Source organism: Corvus cornix, chromosome 2 (assembly GCF_000738735.6).
Source record: "Corvus cornix cornix isolate S_Up_H32 chromosome 2, ASM73873v5, whole genome shotgun sequence".
Lineage (NCBI taxonomy): Eukaryota > Metazoa > Chordata > Aves > Passeriformes > Corvidae > Corvus > Corvus cornix.
In genome coordinates this window covers 129,040,145-129,064,422 of record NC_046333.1, presented here as the reverse complement: position 1 = coordinate 129,064,422, position 24,278 = coordinate 129,040,145, and the positions used below count along the sequence as shown (strand labels likewise).

The following is a 24,278-nucleotide window of genomic DNA, read 5'->3' as shown; positions in this document are numbered from 1 at the left end:
CTTCCAGACACCGCCCCCGGCCTGCCCCGCTCATTACCCCGTGCCGGGGGGCCGGCCGGCCCAGTGCCCGCCCCGCCGTCCCTCCTTCCCGCCCCGCTCTCATTCATTCCCAGCCCCTTCCTCTGCGCTCCTTCCCCTTCCCCGGCGCCGCCGGCCCGGCCGCCTCCCAGCCCCGCGCCCGGCAGCGGGCAGGGCCCTCCGCGCCGCAGCCATGGCCGCCGAGGGGGTGGACGAGCGCTCCCCGCTGCTCTCCGCGCCCGGCTCCGGCAGTGTCACCCCGACCGCGCCGCCCTACCTGCCGGACAGCAGTCCCCGAGGTAAGGCGGCTGCCGGCCCCCGGCGCCGTGCCGGGCAGGGGGCCGGCGGGGCGGGGGGGTGGCCCTGGCGCTGTGGCTGTGGCTGGCGGGGGACGCGGCGCCTCCGCCCGGGGGCGGCGATGCGCGGCTCCCCCCGCCTCGGCCGGGGGCGGCGGGGCCGGGCCGGAGGCCGCCGGCGGGGGAGCCCCCGCCTCGCCCCGCGCCGGTGGGGAACAACAGGTAACGCCGCTCCGTGCCGGGTGCAGGCCGTGCTCCCCGCCGCGCTCCGGCCTGAGCGGCTCAGGAGGAAAAATAGAAGAAATTAAAATAATTGTTTGCAGGGGCAGAACAAGCCCGAACCGGTCTGCTTATTATAACTCGCTCGCATGCCGCAGCTTGCATGGTAATTGTTGGACTTGGGTTTCCCCATTAATTAGGAGCAGGATTAAGTGGAAGATCCGGAGCGGAGAGCAGCTCAGATGGGCACAGGCAGCTGCGGGAGGGGCACAGCGCAGGAGCTCAGCGGAGCCCAGCGCGCAGGTCGCCATCGCCGGTGGCCATCGCAGCGTCACTGCCCAGAGGTGCCCAGGTGTGGTCAGCGCCTGTCCTGGCAGTCGCATTGAAATAACGAAGGGACTCAGTGCAATGTGGTAGCTGAAGTCCAAAACCACCAGGATGTCCTTGCAAACGCGTTTCAAGGCCATAGCTGGTTTTGGCTTTATTTTTAAAGCAAGTCCGATACTGCGGTTACAAATCTGTAGTCTTGGCATAATTATATGGTATTATCTTTCTTGCACAGATTTAGGAAAAATCATCTTGTTGATCAATACTCACTGATTTAATAAGTAGGTGAAAAAAAATTACTTAGAAAATATAAATTAGGATGTTATCAAAGTACATTAGTAGGGTTTTTTTTCCCTTGGTTTTTTTTCAGTTAACCGTTTTAGAGGAGAAACTGAGGTGTGGAGAAAGCTGAAGGAATGAAGACTAAATAAGATTAGAGTAGCTTTGCCAGCAGTACCCTTTAAAATGTGAGATTACAGTTCTTATCTCAATAGCTCCAGTGTGTTGGTCCTTTCTTAATAATTTCTATTAACTGTATAGATTCATGACATGCATGTAACTCGAATGAGTGAGCATCTGTCTGTTCTGAATAATATTTGAACTCGTGGAAAGCTAGTCCTTTTTGTCTTGATGTGAAAATGTATTTCGGTTAGGCCTGTAGTTTGTGTTGATTGTTTACTTTGATTTGAACTGGACAAAGGAATATTGGCCTAAAAAATAGCAGAGGTTGGAGGCTTTAGTTTTTATTTGGGGCTTATTTGCAATCAATTTGTACAGTATTGGCATCATCCCCTAAGTTAAAAAAAAAATAAATCCATATACCCACCTTAGCTTACATTCTGGTGTTTGATGTTTTTATTCTTAGTGATCCTTATACTGTAACCATTACTTTTGCATACATTTCAATCTTTTTCTTTCTTGTACTTTTTTTTAAGCCTTTATAAATTTAAAAATAATGAAAATGCATTAGATTAGTGACTCTTGTTTGAACCCAGGATAAAACTCATGACCTGGAAACAAGCTGGACTCTAAATGCCCATTTCAGTTGGTAGCTCATTGTCCTCCTGTGTCTTCAATGGGCATCTGTTACTTGTGATAACTGGTTGGGCACTTACGATGGGGTGTGGTGCTTGAGATAAATGGCTTGCTCTCAAAAGTGAGGAGGAACCAACACAGAGCTTTCTTAAATGTTGAATATCTCTTGTTTGATGGGTCCATGAGCAAACATACTAGGTAGCACTTCAGAACTACTCTGATCAGAATTTTCCAGAGCTGTGACGTAGGCCCAGTAGCTCTACTTCCCTTGCTCCGTCAGCTTTCCTTAGTGAAAGGATCTGTGGAAGCTAAACATCCTTTTTAGCTAACTGGCAGTCTTTATCTCTCTCCCTAGCACAAGGCTAGACTTTGAGGGAAGAAGCATTCTTGTGGAAAAATTTGGTTTGTTTCCAAAGCAAACTCCTTCTGCAGAGCTTCCTTGATTAACATCACCTGGATAGCGTGGAGTGGCAGAGGAAGGAGGAAGCTCTTTGTGTCAAAACTACCACCTGAATGTACATTAATAGGTTTATCCCTGTAATTATCTACTGTGCCCAATATGTCACCCTGAACTTTAGGTTAGAGAGACCATAGTTTGAAGGTAGCCTTCTCTTCCCTTGAGCTGCAGCTGAGACCCAGCTGATCCTTTCCTGTGTTAACTGGTGGATGGTTGAATCCTGGTAATGGCTCAGTGTTTGTTCTTGATGATGGAAGCAAGCAAGAAAAAATGTTTTCAGTGTGGATGCAGGCCACAGTATGTAACAAACTTTTCAGAACACAAGGGGTGGGACTATCAGTTCTGTTCCCTGTAGTAAGGTGATTAGTCAGTGCTTTTTTTGTTTGTTTCTTTTAGATTTTTTTTGGCTTTATCCGGGCATTCTTAGTTCTTAACAACTTATCTCTGACATCAATCATTTAACGTTTTCCCTTACCCACCCCCTCCCAGGTAATGATAAAGGATTTTTTTTTTAATCAAATAAAACAAACTCATTTCTGTTTGACCCAGGCAGGCTGCAAGTGGTTCTCTGTGGTTTCCACCCTTCAACTACCAAGGGAGGAAAGTGCACAAGCACCACAAGGAATTTCTCAGGTTGCAAATGGGATATCTGCCATTGCATCGCTATCCTGTGGGGGTGAGGAGGAAGTCAGATGTACTGCATGGTAGGGCACTTTGCTAATCTTGCTGAACTAATTGCTGTTAGGTTTTTTTGGTTTGGTTTTTTTGTTGTTGTTTTGTTGGGTTTTTTCCCATTGTTGTTTTTGTGGGGTTTTTTTTTGGTTTGGATTTTTTTGTTGTTGTTTTTTTAAGAAAAATTGATAATACAGCTGTACACTGGTGTGTCAGCAGAAGAGAATTCAGTATCTCATTAAATGTCTCCTGGTGTGTATGTGAAGCTTGCCTACCACCCAGTCATGTCCAACATGACAGACCTTTATGAACTGGTTTTAGATATTATAGTTAGCCTGAAATTCAAGCTGTCCAAAAAAAAAAAAAAAATAGTCACACTAAAAAAAAGGTATGCTAATGTGCTTTGAAACCTTTTTATTAAGGGGTAATGACCAGCTAACTCTGACACAATGTCTTTATTTTCCTTTTCGTCATCCCCCATCCCTCACCCTCCCCCAATATACTCTTCTTTACATTTAATTTTGGTGGCTTTTGCTGGTTTGTTTTTTGGAGCTCTTCAAAATGCATGTTTTCTTTAAGCATGAAGGTTGCAGTGCCAAGATACCTCATGCTTTTCTGCTCCATAGCAAATGTTATTTGCTGCAGCAAGGCTCTGAAAAGCAGCCATTATTCGCTTGCTATCTGATATTTGCTGAGCCAGCAGGACAGGAACAGCGAGGCTGCTTACCTGGAAGCCAAGCAGCTCCAGTATGAGGCTGGAGAAGTGGCTGGCACTGTGTGTAGGGGCTCACGCACCTCAGTTAACCAGCTTTCAAACTCCTAGGAGTTATCACTTGGAAATAGGGTATAGAAAATTATAAATGTCTAGAAGGTATGGTTGTCAATTTTTGAAGTGTTCCAGGATCGTGGAAAGCTGAAATGCTGGCGGCTGTGTGTTTCTTCACTTTCTGGTACCCTTAAAGATACTGTTTGCCTTAGTACAGCTACCCTGTTCCCAGCTCACAGAATTGAGGAAGTCACACTTTATATGGAGAGGACAAAGTCAAGAACTTTTGTAAAACAATTGTTGCTTTTCAGAAAAGCAACCTTCAAGCTGGGAGCGAACTGTCGAGGTGTCTTGACAGAGAGTTTGGTATTTAGCCTTTTGAACATGCCTTTTGTTTTCTGGCTGCCTGTTCCCCTAGCCAGAAAGCGTCAGCTGCTCACTGCAGGAGCAGTTAAGCAGCCTGCTGACTGCCAAAACCCCCTTGCAGCAGCCTTGACTTTGCCATTGTGGTTAAGACACTGCTGTCCCCATCATCCAAGTCTCTAACCTGGTTTCTGGAGTGCTCTAGTAGGCTTGAGCTTGTTTCTACCAAAATGTGTGGGTTGGGATTTTGTCTTGTGTGCATTTGTTTTTTAATGTCTTGTAATGTCCCATGTCCTACATGTGGCAGCCTTACTTAAAATAGGGTATCACAGTACTGCAAAATACTGTTACTTAATTTTTTTTTTCTGGATGCTGCATTTTTTCAGAATGTATTTCCTCAGAAGAAATAACAGTACTGCTACCTGATAATTTGCTTTGAAACTGTAACCAGTGTATCAGAGCTGACGTGTGAAGTTGACTTGCTCAAGAAATGGAGCATCAGTTTGTGTCATGAATTCAGAACTGCATTGCTGCATATAAGTTAATTTTGTTTCTGATCTGAAATAATTCAAGTATATTGGATGTGATTCTGAGACTCTCAAGGTATTCATCTTTTTCCTGCTCCCTCTGTGAGTTAAAAATCAAGCACAGGTCTGGGTCATATGTAGACCAAGTAGCAAAGAGAGATAGAGCACGCTGGACAGCAATGCTGCTTCAAAGGTGTGTGATGACTTTTGGATCTGAAGGGCAGACAGGGTTTCTTGTATCCCTCCAGCTTATGACATTCACTTCAAGACAGAGTGAAGGAGTGGATGAGTGCTTTCTTACAGGCTTAAATTTAATACTCGGGCTTGTCAGCTTTGATAACAGCCTGTGATTTCCCTCACCACCCTCCAGCAGATACTGCTCTGCTCAATGCTGTTGGTAAACGGGGAGTAGGCTGATCTCTCACTGCTTCTCTGAAGAGTTTGTTAGCTGCTTGGATGTAATTTTTAAAAAACTTATTGAAGCCCAAGGCTGCAGAGCATTTCAAACTACTAGTATTTAAAAGGGTAAATATGAACTACTGAATATGCCTGTTCTTTATTTGCTTACCTGAAAAGCCCTGAACTTCTTGATGAAATAAAAGTCAGTGCTATTATATGCCAAAGAATTGTGGTGATAAGCTTGTGAGAGATCACTGTGTTGATTTTCATTCCATGGCTTCTTAAGCCTCAGAGGACCTTCAGTGTTTGCTCCCTGTTTTTTTGTGGGCTCAAGACTGACAAAGCTGGAGCCTGAAATCTGCTCTTCCATGGAGGCCTGAGGCCACTAAAGCCTTCCTTGTGTTAGCCTCTCCAAAGTAGCTAAATACCTTCTTGTGCATTGGTACTTTGGCTCCTGATATCTGAAACCCTTAAAAGCAGAAACTTGGAGACTTTGGGTTTTTTTCTCAAGGCAGCATAAATTTGCTGTTGTTGTACTCAAAAAGGAAGCATTTCATGCCGCTTCCTATCCAACACCTGTTTTCTTAACAGAACTTTTCTGTGTTTTTACCTGTAGTATTTGCTAAGATACAATAAACACTTGTTTGTATTTCAGTCTTTTTAGATATTTGTGAACACTGTTTATGACTCTGCCTACCTGTGTCTTGTTTTATTTTCTGGGGTCTTTTTCTTCAAAAGCCAGTCTCTGGTTGCTACTAATCTGTAGTAGGTTTGGGGGTTTTTAGTGTTTTTTCTCTGTGTATTCTCTAAAGACTGCAAAAAGTTGATGTGAAAATAAAGCTACACAGATAAGTGTTGTTGGATCCACATTTCTGGGGTGATTTACTGTGTGTTTATGTTGCTGGTTTGCTTTAGCTACAGCTGTGGGTGATGCTTGGCTACACAGAAGTTGTGGAGAAGGGGCAAGCAAACTTAGGTTTGTTCTGTGTTTAGTATAAACACTGAATTTTGGGGTGTGTGGGTTTTTTCCTTTTTTGAGGCTGTGACTGCTAGAGATGATATTTGCTGGAAGTGTTTTAGGATTCTCTGGTTTTTCAGCTGAGATTTCCTTGTCTCTTGCAGCAGAGCTTCCTCCTCCGTACACTGCCATTGCAAGCCCAGATGCCAGCGGTGTTCCTGTGATAAACTGCCGTGTGTGCCAGTCACTGATCAATTTGGATGGCAAGCTGCACCAACATGTGGTTAAGTGCACGGTCTGCAATGAAGCTACGGTAAAATGGATTTTTAGCATTTTTCTTTTTGTGGGGGTAGAATGCATGTCCTCAGCTGGACAGGGCGGGTCCCTTCCTGCTATCCCTAGGGAAAAGGACAGTCAGCCCAGCTGACTGCCAGTGTGGCTGGCATGCAAGCTCGAGGCATATTGGCACAAGGATGGTCATAAGCAGTTAGAATAAATGTTCACGCAGTCCAGCTGGCTGTGCAGGATGTTTCCTTCCAAGGAGGACCAAAAGCAAAGATGTCATTTCAGTAATTACTCTTCTGTAAAGAAGGATGAAATTGGTTTTGATGGGATGAAGAGAAATGCAGAATTGAGTTATTCTGAGAGTGGGAGAAGCAAAGTAACTAACCTGCACCTCTGCCTGGATGAATGCCTTTCTCCTGAACTACTATTCAGTCACTTGGTTAGCTTGTAACAGACCACAATAAAACAACTTTGAAATGTTTAAGTCCTAGGTTCTTTTCCAGTGAACACAGACCTATTTGTTTGTTTTCCTCTTAACGGAAGTCTTCACTCTTTGGCCTCCTGCTTCTATTTTTTTTTTTCCTCCTCCTGTCAGTTTTAGTTTTGGGATGTGATACTGCAGTGCTCCACAGCTACTGCAAGCATTTGTATGAAAAACACTGGATTAGATTTATTATATGGATTTATTATATATTTATTATATGAAAAGAACTGTAAATTATGTCCAGAAAACAAGAAACCTTGAAACTGCAGGAAATTTTTTTTCCACTTAAAAGTGAGAGTAGAGAACCTGCCAGTGATAGTCCCTTTCCTGTCCCATATATAATGTTTCAAGCCAAACAAAGCATTGTGCACCTTTTGATTTGCTGTATGAAAGGGACATTGAAACATGACTCCCAGATTGGAGAAAGATAATTTCAGTACAGTTTAAAATAAGATTGCAGTTCAGTGATGCCTACATATTCTCTTAGTGACCAAGAAACAGACTGTGATCCTTTCACTGTTGAATAAAGCCATTGTACCAGGCAAGAAAGGTTGTTTGGTGTTTTGACTGGTTTTGGGTGGTTGTGGTTTGGGTTTTTTTTTTTTTTTTTTTTTTTTTTTTTAATATATCACTATTTAAGCTCACATTTAAAAAAATAACTGAACTGGAGCCTTGAATTGTCATTGCTAAAATACAAATGTTTTTTTCTGTGAGTTTGCAGAATTTGATTGTTTTAATAAGGAAATTTTCACTTCTTAAGAAACAAAACTAGAAGTTTTTTCTGTTGACTCTGAAGTTTCCTCTGTAAGAGGAAGTGTATTTCTCTGTTAGCAAGAACTTTTCACTGAAGTTGTTCTGCTTTGTCATCCTGTTATGTGGAAAAAAGTGAATTGCTATGACTTCTGATGTGTGTTCTCTGGTGGTTGTGGTTCTTTGTTTTTTCTTTTGTTTAGCCAATCAAAAACCCTCCTTCAGGGAAGAAGTATGTTAGATGTCAATGTAACTGTCTCCTTATCTGTAAGGATACATCTCGGAAAATAGGCTGTCCAAGACCAAACTGGTAAGAATAAAATACTCTCAGTGCCTTGAGATAGTTTTCTTTAAAGCAACTGTTGTCTTTGTGTTGAGTATTTAAAACTAAAAGAAGTTCAAGCCTTGGTCTCTTTACATGGACTCTTACAGAGCATTACTGAACTGCTACAGACACAGGTATTGCCAATGTCCATTTTGAATATTTTTTTTTAAGATTAACTTTAAAGAGGAAAAAGTTTCTTCTTTTAGTCTCAGATGTGTGTGTCCCATTTTAGCTACTTTGTAAGTCAAAACTAATGTAAAGAACAACAGAAGAAAATCCACTTCTTGTTTCTGTGACTTAACATTCATAATTTCTTGGAGATTTAGTTATTGTAAACACACAGGATACTCACTTTGCTAAGTTCAGAGTAGGGATTCAGAGCAAAATGGGAAACGGAGCAGTAGGTTGGCTTCAGTCCTGTTCTCCTTCTTAGTTATGCTGAGTTTTCATTCTCCTCTCAACTTTAATGTACACACTGCTTATAAAAGAAGCAATTGTGATTGCCATAGTGGTTGTTCTTATCATTGGGCTTAAGGTGTTAAAGACTCCAGAGGTAGGAGGAGTTTGATTGTAAGTGGTGCAGCTCTAAGAGAAGTGGAGAGGAAGGCTGAGCCTGCAGATGTGTGAGTGGGAGCTCTACCCCACCAAGTGCCCAAATCACCAGTCTGTTGGCTGCTCTGGTTTTGCAACATAGTTTGAGACTTGTGGCAATTACTCTCTTTCACTGATGCTCTGTTGGGGAGGTCTTCAAAACATTCAAAACATTTTCTCAGAGTGCAAAAATGTTCATGGGATAGTTCAGTTATAGTATTACATGGCTGGTAACTAAACTAAATCAGAAGCTCCTTAATTTTATTAAAATAATCTCAAAAGCATACATCCAAGCTGTTTCCCTAAGATAGTCTATGTATTTGTCTTGCTAGAAACTGAACAAAATTGGTGTACTTTGAAGGAGAGAGTTGGGAGCATGCCCTGAATGGAAGACTCTGGATCGAAGGAAAGCCATTCAGAATAAAATTTTGGTTGTAGGTGGAGAGAGATTAAAAATTAAATGTTGCTTTAATTTTCCCCTTCACTTTTTTTGTTCTAAGAAGTCTCATCCTCATTCTGTTTCTAGTTGGTTAATTTGGGTACTGTCATTTTGGACTCACAAATTGTATCATTAAATTGGAAACCCATTGAACATAAAAGCAAATACTTAGAAACTTTTAAAGTAAATTGATTGCGTTTAGTCAACCTAGGGTGGTTTTCTTTTTTAGTTTACTCAATTTGAAAGGAATCTTTACTGTGCAAAATGTGGATATGCCTCTTATATTGATGTGGTTGTTAGTAGTGTGGGAAGGAGAACTAGGTTATGGAAGATCCTTACTCTTTCTACATGTTTCACATGGGTGTGTACATTTCAGTTCTTGGGCTTGCTCAGCCTGGGTATTAAGTTTTCATTTGTCTGTCACATGCTTGCAAGTCTTTGATCTCTACAGGGTTTAGGCTTGTATGGCTGATCTTAGAGGGAAAGAGAATATTTTTAAAACTGAAAACACTTTGGAGAGAGACCAAAACTGGGTGCATCAGCTGTTCAACAAGTAGATTATAGTTTAAAAGTGTAAGAATATTTGGTAGTGACTGAGCTAATTGCTTAAACGCATCGTCCTTCTCTTTTGGTAGCTTAATTACATGTGTATCTAATGTTCTCAACACAGTAGACGCATCATTACTCTTGGTCCAGTAATGCTGATTCCAGAAGAGCAGCCAGCTCAACCTGCCTTGCCGGTTCAACCAGATGGAACTAGAGTGGTGTGTGGGCACTGTGGAAATACATTCCTTGTAAGTAAAGCATCAGATTCTCCTTCTTGCCTCACCGTGCTATCCCTCAAGCTGTTTGTTGTAAGCAGTTTTAAGAGTATATTGCCTCACTGTCTGGCATTATTGAGGAACCAAAACTTCTTCTGTACTCATTGTTATGGATGTATGGCTGCATTTCGTTATCTTTATATGTGTTTCAAGAAAACCTTTAACAGTCTTTCTGTGCATGGATAGATAAAGCCCAAAGTCTGTCTTACTGGTTAGTGATGTGAGAGTGGACAGTGCTGGAAAAGGAAGCTGGGCTTCCAGGTTCTGTTGCAGCTTGTAGTGGTGGCTGTGTTCTGCAGGGGCCAAGAGAGCAGTTCTGTCATTGCTGTATGAGCCCCTGAAAGCTGTTGGTTATGGCACTTGCCATTGGCATATCTGTAGGTTGTTGGAGAACTGGGGATTTTGGTTTAAATGCGAGAGCGACAGTTTATCCCATTTTTGAAGTGGAAGGATGCACGAATACTCTTCTGCTGTTGAACTCACTGTAGCCTTCTAAATGGGCAAGGTGCTGCCACACTTGAATTTTGATTGCAGTACACAAGTAAGCTAGCTTTGGCTTCATCATCCAGCTGTGCTTGAATCTGTCAGGTTTGTGAGTTGCAGGAAATGGCTAGGTAAGGGGTACAGTTAAAGGTAACAGTCACAAGAGAGGTGGCACATTCCTGAAACAAAGGATTATAAGACTCATAAAGATCAGAGAATACTCAAGTGCATGTTGTGCAAGGAAAAAGGAAGCTTAGGGGATGCCACTCCATGTTGGCTTGTACCAGCAGAGAGAGAAGGATTCGCTTGTGATAGGCTCTGTAATGAAATAGGCTTGTGCCTTCAAGTCTTCAGGTTTATGGATCAGTGAGGTGCTTTCATGGCTTAACCCCAGCCAGCACCTCAGTACCACGCAGCTGCTTGCTCACTGCAAACACCACCCAGTCCCCCTGCCCCGGCGGTGGGGAGAACTGGAAAAAAGGTACAACTTCTGCATTGAGATAAAAACAATTTAGTGACTGAAACAAAAAGAAAAATACTGCTAATGGTGATAATAACAATAATAATAGTAATGAAAACAGAGAGAGAGGAATAAAACCCATGAGAAACAAGTGGTGCTCAATACAGTTGCTCACTACCTGCTGGCCCAGCCGGCAATCAGCATCTCCCAGCCAACTCCCCCCAGTTTGTGTACCAAACATAATGTTCTCTGGTATGGTATAGAATATCCCTTTGGCCAGCTCAGCTGAGCTGTCTTGGCAGTGCTCTCTCTCAGCTTCTTGTGCAGCTCTTTGCTGGCAGAGCATGGGAAACTGAAAAGTCCTTGACTCAGGGTAAACACTACTTAGCAACAACTAAAACCTTAGCTTGTTACCAACATTGTTACTGAATCCAAAACAGAGCACTGTACCAGATATTAAGAAGAAAATTAGTACTCCCAGCTGAATCCAGGACAGGTGTGCTGTGATGTCTTAACTGTTGTAGTAGGTGATGAGTGCAGGGAGCAGGAGATGGCCCTTACGCTTCTTTCTTCTTTATTTTTTCCGAAGAGAAACTATGATGATGAATTTACAAGTAGTGTGCTAACAGGAAAGCAGTTAGAGAGATGCTCAAGAAACATTCTATCTACTAATTCTGCTTATATATTAAAAAATATATTATTTCTTAAAACCCTTGCTGAAGAACAGTAGTCTGAAACTGATGATAGCTGAAGCGGGTTTTCTGTTTGCCTTTTTTTTGGCTGATCTTTAGGGACTTTCACAAGCATGGGAGTTTTACTTGTCTTTATCCTCTATTTATTTGTATAAGTACAGTCCAAATTAACTTTGTAGTTTAAGCTATGAACTACTTCAGGTGAACATAAGGGAGTAAAACCAAATCCATAAAGGCTGATTTTGCCCATAACTACTAGATTATGCCTTAAAAGGCTAAGTTTTCTAGTTTGGGATTTGTGCATGTGACTTCATATCTTCTGGTTGCTTTAGGGAACTGCAACGTTTAGAACTTCGTAGTCCTATCTGCCAGGATAAGACCAATTTGTCCCTTCATAAGAAACTCTCTGAACTATTAGAAATTGGAAGCTTGCTATTTTTTTATGCTGAGTTATCAAGAAACAAACTCTTTTTTCCTCATGTTACACAGCTTTCCCACCAATCTTTTGCTTCCACTTTTTCTGTAATTAGGTCTGAGATTCTGAAAATAAAATTTTTAGTTAAGAAAAATCAGGAAATTGCTTGGATTTGAGAATGAGCAGAGAAGCAACAAAAAAGCATTTTAGCCAGCCTGGAAACTCAGTTTCTGAGTAAGTATTTCTGCCTTTCGATATCTCCTTGTGTGAAGAAAATACGTAGTGCTGGATGCATCTCTCAGCAACTCAGTAGGCTATCCCTTTTACTTTACTCGGCAGTTAAAAAAATAAAAAAAATAAGCAAAGCTAGAATCCCTGGGATGGAAAAGTCAAATTGTCATGTTCTGTGTTCTTTTAAGAGTATCAGCTTGTTCACCACCTTTCCAAGTTGGGTTTGTTTTGGCTTGGTTTTTTTTTCCATTTGAAAACATAACTGTGGGGGCTGTGCTTTGCTTGCCTCTGCATGTGGGGGGATGTTTTTCACAAATTATGAAAAGCATGCTCCTTGCTATGGAGTGCCTTAAAGTTTCTCTGTCTTAGCTGGAAAAATGGCTTAGTACTGATGTAAAATTGTAGCCAAACTATCAGATTTTTTTTTTTCCCTTGGTAACCTGGTAGAAGTTCTTTCTGTGTTAAGGTTTCTACTGTTTCTGGCAGATTTGGACTTGACAAGTGGAAAAAGGGGTAGAATAGAAAAGGAGGGCAGGAGGAGGGTTTAACTGTATTGCTAAATATGAGTTTGATCTGGTTTGGGCTGTTTTGAGAGCTTTTGGACTTGGGCTGTGAAGTTACGGTTTCTGCCAGCAGCAGGTCATTCCCTGCTGTCCCTCCCTGAGGGGCCTCTGCCTGCAGTGGTCTGTGGCTGTCAGAGGCTGAGTTGCCTTTGGAAATGGGGGACAAGGGAGGGCTGTCCCTGTGTCCTCCCCCTCTCTGCCATCTTTTTGCTACTCTCCTGTTTTCAGAGGGACCTCAAGGACTAGAAGCTAGGAGCAAGCTATGAAAGCCACAGGCTGTAGGCTGAGCACTGTGCCTTGTCACTTGTGCTTTGTCAATTTTTTTTTTTTTTTAACTAATCAAATACAAAAATTACTTCTTATGAAATAATTGAATAGAAAACCCATTTTTTTCAGAAAACTGAGACATGTTTTAGTTTGCAGAAGTATTTTGCTTTCCCAAAAGACCAGAGGGGAGTGGAGGGGAAGCTTGTTTTGCAGAAGCAGCTGTATGTGGGACTGTGTATGTATTTATGTGCATATGTCTTTTTTTTGGTTGGTTTTTTTTTTTCACTGTCTTGTGTTGAATGCACTGAGAACTATTTTAGTCTCGGAAGGAAAATATTTGACTGTTCTTCTAGTAATTCCTTTGATGGATGTCTACTTTTGTCCACAGTTGAAACACTGAAGAGCTCTGGATTCCTCATCTGTTCACCTGTGTTTCAGTATATCTAACCAGGAATTTGGGCTGTATTATTGCTTCAATTTAAAAAATCATTGTATTCTCAGCAGAGAGCTAAATTTCATGTAACTGTAACTTCTTAACAACATGAGTCAATATTGGGTACTTTAAAGCACTTTGGAATGTGGGTTAAAAATGCCAGCTTAAGCATGATTTAGAGTGTACATGCACATAACCTTTCCTCACCATGCTAATATGATTTGAATTAGTGTAGTTTGAATGTCTTGTCACAATTTTGCTCTTTTTCTACACATCTGGTCTGTGTAAAAGGCATCATAACAGTTACTGCTTCTGTTATTTCCATGTAACTCTCAATGAAAACAGACTATTGCTGCCTCTTTTTTCCATCAGTATTTACAGCCCAAATACCTTTGAGTAGCCATTAATAATTTAGTCTAATTATTAGAAATTTTAAAACCCTGGAAAGATTGTTAATGAGTAACTGAAGAAATGCAGTTGCCTACACTGTGATATAGAAGTGAAACTGGTGTATGGAAGTGAAGTTGAATTACAAATAGATAAAATATAGATCCTGGAATTAGACTCCCTTTTATTTCTGGAACTGCAGTTTAAAAAGCTGAAATAACTGCTCTGGTGAGGCCTCTCTCCATCCCCAGTACTGACAACTGCATCTTATCCCACTTTCACTGTGTAGAACTAAGGGAAATTGAGTAGGTTTTTGAAAGGGATGCAGAAAAATACTTAACTTGCTCCTCTGCCAGGAATGTGGAAGTAGAATTAATGCTCTTAAAATGCTTTGCTTGGATGGGGAGTATTACAGAAGTTTTATTAAGGAATAAAATAAAACTCTGCTAAATCAGTTTGGTCAAGTTTTGTAAGCAAATAATACCAGTTACATAGCTGTTCTGTAAATGTGTAAATGGATATTTCAGAACAAGGAAAAAAAAGATGGATTTCTTTTTAGTGGACATTTATCCCCAAGTAAATAAAACTGAGGGAGATGTTCAAGAGGTAGGAAAATGCTCTATGAATACCACGGTTTGAAACCTTGCTCACAGCAAAATCTCTTCATACTGACAAGGCATGAGAAGACACGTTTCTTTACTCATAAAATCATAACTTTCTTCTCAGCTTTTAAGTGGTGCTTGCTGTAGGTTGGTGCTGCTTTCCTTCCATGCAAGGATGGGCTCTGATTTTGATTTGTGGTTGTAGCAGTTATAACACTGTTCACTTCAGCAGGCCAGCTTTCAGATTTCTCATGGAGATAAGACAGGTCCTAATGGAGGCATTGGTGATCTGCACTGTGGCTTCTTCCCCTGCTGCTAACTTGCAGTGTGACTTCTGCATAAATCCAGAAGGGAGAGGAGACAAAAACTGTAGTTCACCAAAAAAACTTCCAACTAACCTCCGGTTGAGAAAGGCAACAGAAGAGAGCTGCAGTTACAAAATAACTGCTTACAAGGAGAAGAAAAATAACCTTATTCATTTGATCAAGACAAGCGTGTTTAAAATGCTTGTTTAATACTAAGGTTATCACAGAATGAAATTTAACAGAACCTGTTGTTTTTAAGTGAGTATATCACTGTGTATCCCCTGGTTGAGTTAGTTCCAGGCATTGCTTTCACTAAGGCTATTTCCCACATAGGTTTTAGTCTGAGCATGGAAGGTGGTGACCATGGACAATTTTACATATCACCTTTTGAGCAGTTGTGTAAAGTAGCCAATAGTGCTATTTCCTTGATATAATACGTGATACCTGCTTTCTAAAATATTCTTTAACTAATCTTTCTGTGCACCCATAACTTAGTTTTCATAAATGATGCAAGGGTTGGGAAAAGATTGGAAAATACTTCTATCTGTAATTGTGCCAAAGAAAATACACTTATTTTGATTCAGGGTATATTCATAGTCTTTAAGTAAGATAAGAAAACCTATTAATATTATAATGTTGCCCATACTATGCCTGTGGATGCAACCACATTACATCAAGAAAATTCTATAATACTAAGGCAAGTCATGGGAAATGTTCACATGGGAATACTAATCTGATGTTTCCACTGATGAAAGGGCATCCTATTTCTAGAATAAAACAAGAAACAAGTCAAAGTCTGAGAAGCAAAATATTTTCATAGTGACATTTGACATTAAGTGCACAACCGTTTTCTCAGGTCAGTTTTTTCAACCTTTTTCTTTTTTTCTTTTTACAGTGGATGGAACTGAGGTTTAACACACTAGCAAAATGCCCGCACTGCAAAAAAATGTAAGTTCTCTGAAGGCAAGGTTATACAAATTACTGTGAAGCAGCCAGTGTTTCTTCTGTAAAGGTCTTTGGAGTAAAATGCATTGGCTGTGCTGATTGTTTTTTCATGTTTATCTGAAGTTCAAGGCTAAAGCAGATCTTGTGTGCACGTGAATTCTCCATTCTTTGTGTAGAAATCAATAACTCTGACAAATCCAACCTGCATTTATGAAAATGCTCTGATTGAATTGACAGCGGCAAATATAAGTAGCTAACTATAGACAAGAATGGGTTGCTAAAATTAACATTTTATGTCCTTGAAATTTTACCTCTTCATACAGCAGTAATCAGATGTCATCTTTAAAGGTAGAACTTGAATTGTTTTATTGTAAAAGGAGGAAAGGAAGTAATCTTGTCTTAATTTGGAAGAGGGTTTACTGATACTATAAACTCAACAACTAACTTGTATTAAGCATCTTAATGCATTAGCTTGTTTAATGTTTATGAATTACTGTGGAATAACTGGTCTATTCATTTGTTATTACTTCAACAAGAACAAGAAAAATTAGAATACAAGATCTATAAGAGTCTTTTTGGTTTTGGTTGGTTTTTTTTCTCCTTTTGCGTATTTGTTTGACCTCTCTTATCTGAGCTCAGGAATTCTTAATTTGAATTGTTGCACTACTAACATACTTTAAATTTGTATGGAATCTCAGCCACAGGATGTGAAATAAGACATAAATACTACTTCAGAGACTTTCATGTCCTGCTGATTTATTTAAATATTTGTCTTCCTTTGGCAGTCAAGTGTGACTTCCAGTTGAAGGCGCAAATGTGTTTTCCACTGGGAATGGAGAACCTCAGCTGTGTTGCATGTTGTAGGAAAACTAGTAGGTCCCTTAGGAAGCAGAAGGCTTAGGATAAATGTACTGTAGGTGTGGGCGTGGCCTGGCCTTCAACACTGGTTGAAGTCTTTTTGTTGGCGTATTTGATAGAGAAGTCAGTTTAGTGCTGTGTTTAACCTCAGCGGTGTAACCAACCCGGTGTGGAGTTGTGGATATGTGCTAATTTCCTTAGGGTAAATAAACTCAGTCTTGAGGAGATGCTGCTTTGCAGGGGTGTTTGTATTGGCACATTAAGTCCGTTCAGTCCTTGGGGAGGGGTTGGAGTTTTGCTGTTTGGTTTAAAGCTAATTGCAACTGTGTTTTACATTTTATGTCAGCCTTGTTAGCTGACCTTGGCTTTTCTCTTGACTTTCCTTAGTTTGTTGTTTAACCTTAAACACCAAAACAAACAGTAAAAACCAAACAAAAGAAATCAACCCCAACAATAGCAGCAGCAAAATAAACCATGCTCCAAGCAACAGTCAAAAGTCACAGCATGTGATCTTTTGGTCTGTCTTCTGTTGATTAATGTTGCTTCTGATTTAAATTCCAGCCGAACTTAAAGGTTTTCATGGTATTTTCTTCCATAGAGTGCAAAGCATGCTATCTGTATGTAGGAAAGTGGGAGCCTCTCTGCAGTGCAATTTGTGATAATTACAGCTTGCATGGCAGCTGTATTGCAGAAGGCAAAACAAATTTTAACAAGTGGGCAAGTCTGTCCTTGGGCTGAGGATGCAAACTGTGGAATATTGTAATTTAGCTTTGAATGAGTTGCTTGGTGCTTTCCCACACTTGATATGTGATGGCTGGGAGTTCTGCACTTCCAGCAGCATAGACATTTCTAATACATGGATTTAGGGCACAGCACAGGTGAGACAGAACTTTGAGTCATGATGATGGAATAAATAACTGTGGTGACCTGCTTTCTATCAGGACTTTGTCAGAGGTCATCATAGCCAAGTAGTTAGAAGGGAATGTAGGGTTTCATCTTATTAATGCAAAACTTCTTTCATGAGTAGCTGAGTAGCCAAATGTAGAACTGTTCATTCCTTCTGTTGGTTCAGTTGATGATTGTCACTGAAAAAAGGATAGTGTAGATTAAGGCAAAGGGCACCTTGAATCACTGCAACAGCAAGCTTTTCAAGGAGACATCGGCGGAGACTTGGAGATTCTCAAGTATTTTTCATCATTTTGTTTCAAATGTTTTTAAAAGTGCAGTGAATCTCTGCAAATTGTTTACGACCTTCCATTTGGTTGATGGGTACTAGATCTTTATATTAAAAATGCCTTCTAAAACTGCAGGAGAGATCAGAAGTTATTACATGAAAAGGTTAATAATGAAACGGTGTTCAGGGAGAAATAAAGCCATCATGCCTCATGGTACTTAAACCTCTCATATCTGAATGTAGGGGGAAATAGGATCTTGTTTGTTTTTAATCCCATCTATGTGCTACCATTTTGATACAACTTTGTTTTGTGACACACTTGTTTTGTCTTGCAAAATAACTTGGGAAATGTAGGAAATTAATTGTAGATGTAGAGATGTAGAGAATTAAGTCCTTATTTGGTAAATGACCAAATCTCTTTGGAAGTGGCCTATAAACCTGTCCTGTCTGTATAGGTAAATTGTTTGCAGACGCCTAACTGATGCGTAGTGGCTCTGCCTGACACAGGCCCTTCCTTGCATGTTATCCACTGCATTGGGAAACCAAATGTAGCTAATGAGGGAATTGTCATGATACAGTTTTATTTTTTAGTGACACCTGGGAATGGGGGAGAAACTGTCTCTTTTTGCTGATTTAGTGTTCTTCTGTATTTTGAAATACCAGATGTTTTTCAGCTTGTTTTCCAAGAGTGAGAGATTTAGAGAAAGCTTCCAGTATTTTTCTCATTTAATGGTGGAGAAGAAGCAGGAAGTGGTTTTTTGTTTGCTGTTCTCTTTCTCAAGATGTATATTAAATCATCTAGAAAATTCAGGATCATGAATTCAGTTACTAGAAAGAGAATTGAATGGTACAAGTTATTATTTCAGAATGTCAAAAATACATATTTTTTTCTTTTAGAACCTATCTCTTTTACTTTTTAAGGTCTTCTAAAACTATGAACCTGAATGAATTTATAACACCTTTGCCCCATAAAGGACTTTTAGGAAAGAGAGAGATGTTGGAACCCCATCAATACTTTGGAGGCTAATTTCAACACTGCTATTCAGCTTCAAAATATTAGCATTTTAATTTTCCTCTTAAAAACCTTCTTAAAAGCACGTCTGAAATCCTGGTCATAATTCCTATTATTTGGAGCACAAGAGACCCAGCATTCCTTCCTGTCCTTCTTCTTTTGTAGCCTTTGTCCCGTGTGGCGATTTTCCCCTCTTCTAATTACTATCTGATGCTTTATTGGATGTGGCATCTTTTATATCTGCTGCTGCTGCCCAAAGGTCTGGCAGGTGCCTTTGCTTCCTCAGCAGCAGCTCAGGAAGAAGGAACTGCTGCTTTCTAGATAGCTCTGTAGAGAGTTCCCTCATATTCCCACAATGGAACTAATTGGTTGCTTCTGTGATATGAAAAAGTTCTTTTGATCCCATTTTTAATATTGCCAGATGTGCTTGTCAAAGTTGTCACGGTAGGTTTTTGGGGTAGAGTTTCAGCTTTCTTTATTCTAAGTTAGTTTGGGGTTTTTATTTGTAATTTGGGGTGGGTAGAGGGAAGCTTCACTATCTAGAGTGGGCCGGTGGCTAGTATCACTGTTGGGAGGTGATGGAAAAATGAATTATGATTTATTGGAACTCCTAGGTCTGTTATGTGGCTGTATAAACTTTAATATCTTTATTTAATCATTGCTTTCTGTGGAAAGAGAAAGGCAGCTAAATTGAGACATTCTTAACATTTCCATTTTGTGGTATTTGAGTGGATGGTTTCTCCCCCAGCCTTTTTTACTGGATAGGAGGAGACACAGCTTGAGAGAAATATGGATGGAAAATACACATAGCACCTGCAATGTTATGATTACAAAAACAAAACTGTAAGTCAGATCTGAAACTGAAAGTCTCTTTCCCAGAATGAGCTTTGTCTCTGCGTGCAATACACAGCACAGTAAATATCATGTATGTTTTAGGTGTATTGAACACGACACTTTTACCAGCTTATCTTATGGGTATCCAGCTCTGTAATAGAATTAACTTTGAGTACATAGCCATGAAATCCTGCAGAGGAGTAACCTAAGGTCACTCTGGCAAGCTCAGTCTCTTCCCTTTTTCCCCTTTTGTAAAACTACTATTTGGTTTTATTATTTTTAACTCATGTAACTTGGAATTGAACAACATATCCCTTTTCTGGAATGGCTGTAGAGTGGCTTTTGAGGGAGTGTGTGGAGGTGTGAGAGGGTAAGATACCATTATTTGCCCGAGTGGGAATTCTCCTACCCTAATCATACCCCAAGCACCCTCCAGTGTCCCATTTCACTGTGTATTGTGAGGTTTTGCTAAGGAAGTTATTTCCCCATGGAAGCTAATGAGCAGTACTGTTTTGGGGACTTTTCCAGCTCCTCTGAAAATGGCTTGTGAGTAGTCACTTTATTCAACTCTTGCCTTGAAAGATGAAGCTCTGTGTGTTAGCTTGAGGACTGTGGTGGTGTTTGTTTGTTGTTTTTTTTTTCTTTTTTTTTTCTTGGAACACTTTAGAAATTCCTTGTAAAGAAATAATGTTGAAGTAAAGCTGCTTAAAGCAATCTATTTGAAGGCTTTCTAAGACAAATGCTTAGAAAATTTTAGTCACATGCTAAGCATATGAGGCCTTGCTATGTGGTTAATTAACTGGAGCCAGAAATTTGGTCAGTCATATGACACATGTACTACTTCAATAATTTAGCCATACTTTCTTCTATTATGCATTTATCTTGAATATGTTGAACTATCTTGAGATGAAAACAACTTTCTCTTGCATCCTTAAACACAGAGTGAAAGCATTACACTATTTCCAAAGGTGCATTGATCTCCCAGAAAGCTCTGAAGTACTTAACTAATGATAGCATGCTTCAAAGCACCTCTAAGATAGGTAATACATGTTTTATAAAAGCACTTCTGCCTCTCTAGTCCTTTTAACTGTGTTTCAGTGGACTTAAATCATGTTCCTATTTCCTTCATTAGTAAGCTGTATGTGATTGCAAATGTGTGACTGAAGATGTATTTGCTAAACAATGCTGAGCTTCTGGAATAATTTTCCTAACCTGTAGTAAATAATGTAATGTTTTATTTGCATTTTATATTCTGTTTGAGTGAAGCATTGTAATAGCTTGATGCAGCAGGTAGAGACAGAGCTGTCTGTCCTGGAGTTCATAGCCTAGATGATGAGTGACAGAACTTCCAGGGGATTTATTTACCTTGGTTGTCAGAAGTGATTTGTGCAGCTCATGTAAATTGTAGTAGAACTCAGAAAAAAATTGGAAAGTAAGAAGAACTTGTCATGTTCTTCAAGTTGCTAATACTGACTTAACGGCATGAAGAATTTCAGTATTTGGAGATGTTGAACATGGAAAAAAATTACATGTCTGTGACTAAAATGATTTGTATTTATCTTCAGAGCAGTTTAGCCACTGAACAGTACTGAATATCCCGGAAATGGATAGTGAAGGTTGTTATTAATGACATGTAGGGGTGGTAGAAGTTATTTTCAGTTTCTTAGATGCGGTGAAGTATTGAAGCCATATGCTGATGTACTAAAAGTCAAAAGCTTGTTTTTCAACCAACATGGAAGCTGAAAAGCAAACTTGAGCTTTGCCATCCAAAGGCTATCCAAGACAATTACTGGGGTGCACTGTGGGTACAGAAGGTAGGCACTCAAACTGTGGGTGTGGCACCATTCTCTTTCTTGTAAGCACCTAGATTTTTAGGTACTAGATAATCACTGATAGTTCCCCTTTAAAATAGTTACTGTTGATGGTAGGGGTGGTTTTTGTGGTGTTTGTTATCTGTTTGGTTTGGAATTTTTTGTTTGTTTTTAATTTACAATACCATTTATTTTCTAACAGTTCTTCTGTTGGAAGTGCGCTGCCACGGAGGCGCTGCTGTGCATATATCACAATTGGAATGATATGCATCTTCATTGGTGTTGGATTAACTGTGAGTGATGTCCCATGATAAACTTGCAACTGTGTGCAGGGGTGTCCATGTTCAAAGGAGCTCTCTTAGTTGACCAGCTATTCTTTCCCCAGCATTTGCGTACAACTTCCTAAATTGATGTGGTTTTAATCATCTGAGTTAGCCAGAAAAATGTAATTTTTTTTGTAAAAAAAAAGGTATTCTGACACTTCGAGAATCTCTTCTTTCTGATGTTAAATTTGACTCTTCATCTCTAAAAACTGCAGTTTTATGAAAAATGGTTCACTTCACTGTAGAAATACTGGAACATCTTGCTCTTGCTAGAGCTCTCAAAACTTCCAGGTTTCCAGAAATACATGTTGCTGTATAGCCAGAAATATAAGTTCCACTGCAGTGAATGGGATTCCAAGTGCTAAAATATGTGTGTCTTTGTAATTTGTACAAGCTGTAAGGAGTAAAACCAGTTAATAAGCTATTTACAAATTAAAAGGCTCACCTTGTAGTTACTCTGTTATGTGGAAGGCTATCTGGCTTACCAGTATCTCATATGGGTTACTAGAGCCAACTTTCTACCTGGGAATCCCAGAAAAGTTCATGCAAGGAAATACGTCCAGTGAATTCATAGGTGTAATTCTCATTATGCCTCTAACTTGCATTTTAACTTGAATAATTGTTTATGTGTGAGCCTAAATGAGTTATGAAGGATTTTCCAGGTTCTCTAATAGAAAAATCCAGCCAGAAATAAAAACAGTGAGAGACAGATTTATTTTCCTTTTTTTAATGACCTTACTGAATTTGAAAATTATTTGAAAACATTTCTCCATGAGGCTTGTCCAGAGGCTTGTGTAGCCTCCATCCTTGGAGTTACTTGGGGTCTAACTGGGTTAAAATCCACCCTAGAGTTGACCCTGCTTTGACGGGGGAGTTGGCACTAGAAGGTCTCCTGATCTCCCTTTCAAGCTCAATTATCCTGTGGTTATGTAAAATTAAGCCAATAAAATACCCAATTTACCCTTATCAGAGTTGAAAAGGTGCTGAAATGCTTCTCCTTAATATAACTTGTTCTTCCTTGAAAAACAGATAGTGCTGTATGTTTGACACTACTCTTTTCTCTTTTTAGGTCGGTACACAAGATTTCGCCAGGCGATTTCACGCAACATATGTTTCTTGGGCTGTTGCTTATCTCTTAGGTTTAATCTGCCTCATTCGAGCCTGCTACTGGGGAGCCATTAAAGTCAGCTATCCAGAGCACAGTTTTGCATAGAGAAATTGTTAGATTATAGATGAACATCTAGTAGTTCTGGATATTACATCTTGGACACTTTTAAACCTTTCCTGTAAGGATTCCATTCTGTTCAAAGTAGTTTAAAGACTGGGGGTCTCTAAGAACAAATGTTCATTGCACTACATAATATGCAAATAGTTTGTTTTGCTGCTAGATTCCCTAGCTCTGAATACTAAAGCTGTGTTTACATGTTCATAACTCTGTCTTTATAGGCGTTGAATTTTATTTCAACAGACAGTATTAAGTTTTACATTTCCTTTGTCATGTTAAAATCTGTCTGCCATTTTTCTAGATGATCGTAAGAATTCAAAAGCAAGAGTGTTTATAAGTGTTTCTACAGTAGCTTCACATTTGTACTTAACATTTTAACTAAAACTATATTCAAGTGGCTTGCTTTAAAACCTAAGCAATAAGCATTTTGCTTGAACTGCTTTACTGCATCTTTTGCCTAAGATCATAGTGACCTTATTCAGGAAATGAAAGTCGTGCGTGTTTAAAAGACTGACACTGTTGCTAGAGAGACATTTGTAAACACTGTATGCTTGGAGATTTTCAGGTAGAGAGATGCTATTTTGATAGTCTAGTTAAATTTCCATTTATCCAGGATTGGATTTCAGTTAGGATAAATGCTTTCTCCTCAAGGATCCTGGGACTGAGGTTTTGGTTTGTTCTGTTTTTTTGTTGTTTCGGTTTTTTTTTTTTTTTTAAACTGGCAAATCCTAAAAGCCATGCTCGGATTATGGAACTTAACTCTGGTTATTCTTACAAGTTCCTTTACAGGGTCTAAGGGAAGCATTTCATATGACTTGGTTTGTAATACTTCAGTGTCATGTAGATGACAATAAGATGGTGATGGGTTGCCTCTTACTTTCCTCTGATGGCATCAGATTTTCCCTGCTTGGGAGAGTTATGACACTGGTCACTGCAAAGGGAGACACTGTAAATTCTCATTAACTGCTGTAATAAGGAAATGAGTCAACTATTACTTGGACCATTCCATCAAAGTACATCTTGTCAATTTAGCACTGACTTGCCAAGAGAATACGGAAACAGAAAGTTTTTTCTAATGATGTATTCACAAAGGATTGAGGGACCAGTTCTTGCACTGCCCATCTTTATAATTTTAAACAAGTTTTTGCTAAATTCAGAAGGAATGTCCTGAGTGATTTAGACAACTGTAGTAATTTAGATATTGGGGTCAGATGGGTAAATTAATATGGATGTTTCAGGGATACATGTAATTTAAATTATCTATGTTCCTGCTAAGTCAAAATGATATTCGGATAAGGATTTTGGAGCACAATAAATGTAAATGATCAAACTGTAAATGATCTGTCTTTGTATGATGCTAAATGTATAAAAGCAGTAGCTCAGGATTACAATGTACCTTTTACAAATAAACTAATAAAGAAATAAAGATTATTATTCAAACTTAAATATATTTTGTTATTTATATGTAAAAAAAAAAAAAGCATAAGTGGATGAATTTCCTAGTATGATACAGCAACCACAAAGGT

At 39.6% G+C, this 24,278-nt stretch overlaps 1 protein-coding gene across 2 annotated transcripts; it reads left to right on the top strand.

Annotated features, from left to right (window-relative positions):
• Positions 1–98: 98 nt before the first annotated feature.
• PIP4P2 (phosphatidylinositol-4,5-bisphosphate 4-phosphatase 2) lies at positions 99–24,198 on the top strand. Of its 2 annotated transcripts, none has more exons than XM_039549206.1 (7): positions 99–317; positions 6,202–6,350; positions 7,760–7,866; positions 9,582–9,705; positions 15,466–15,518; positions 21,407–21,497; positions 22,597–24,198. In XM_039549206.1, exons 1-7 carry the CDS (start codon positions 212–214, stop codon positions 22,738–22,740), a joined length of 774 nt encoding a protein of 257 aa, XP_039405140.1. In that variant the 5' UTR covers positions 99–211; the 3' UTR covers positions 22,741–24,198. The 2 variants fall into 2 exon arrangements, with proteins under 2 accessions (XP_039405140.1, XP_010403297.3); XM_010404995.3 differs by lacking the exon at positions 99–317 and adding an exon at positions 2,911–3,056.
• The last annotated feature ends 80 nt before the right edge of the window (positions 24,199–24,278 follow it).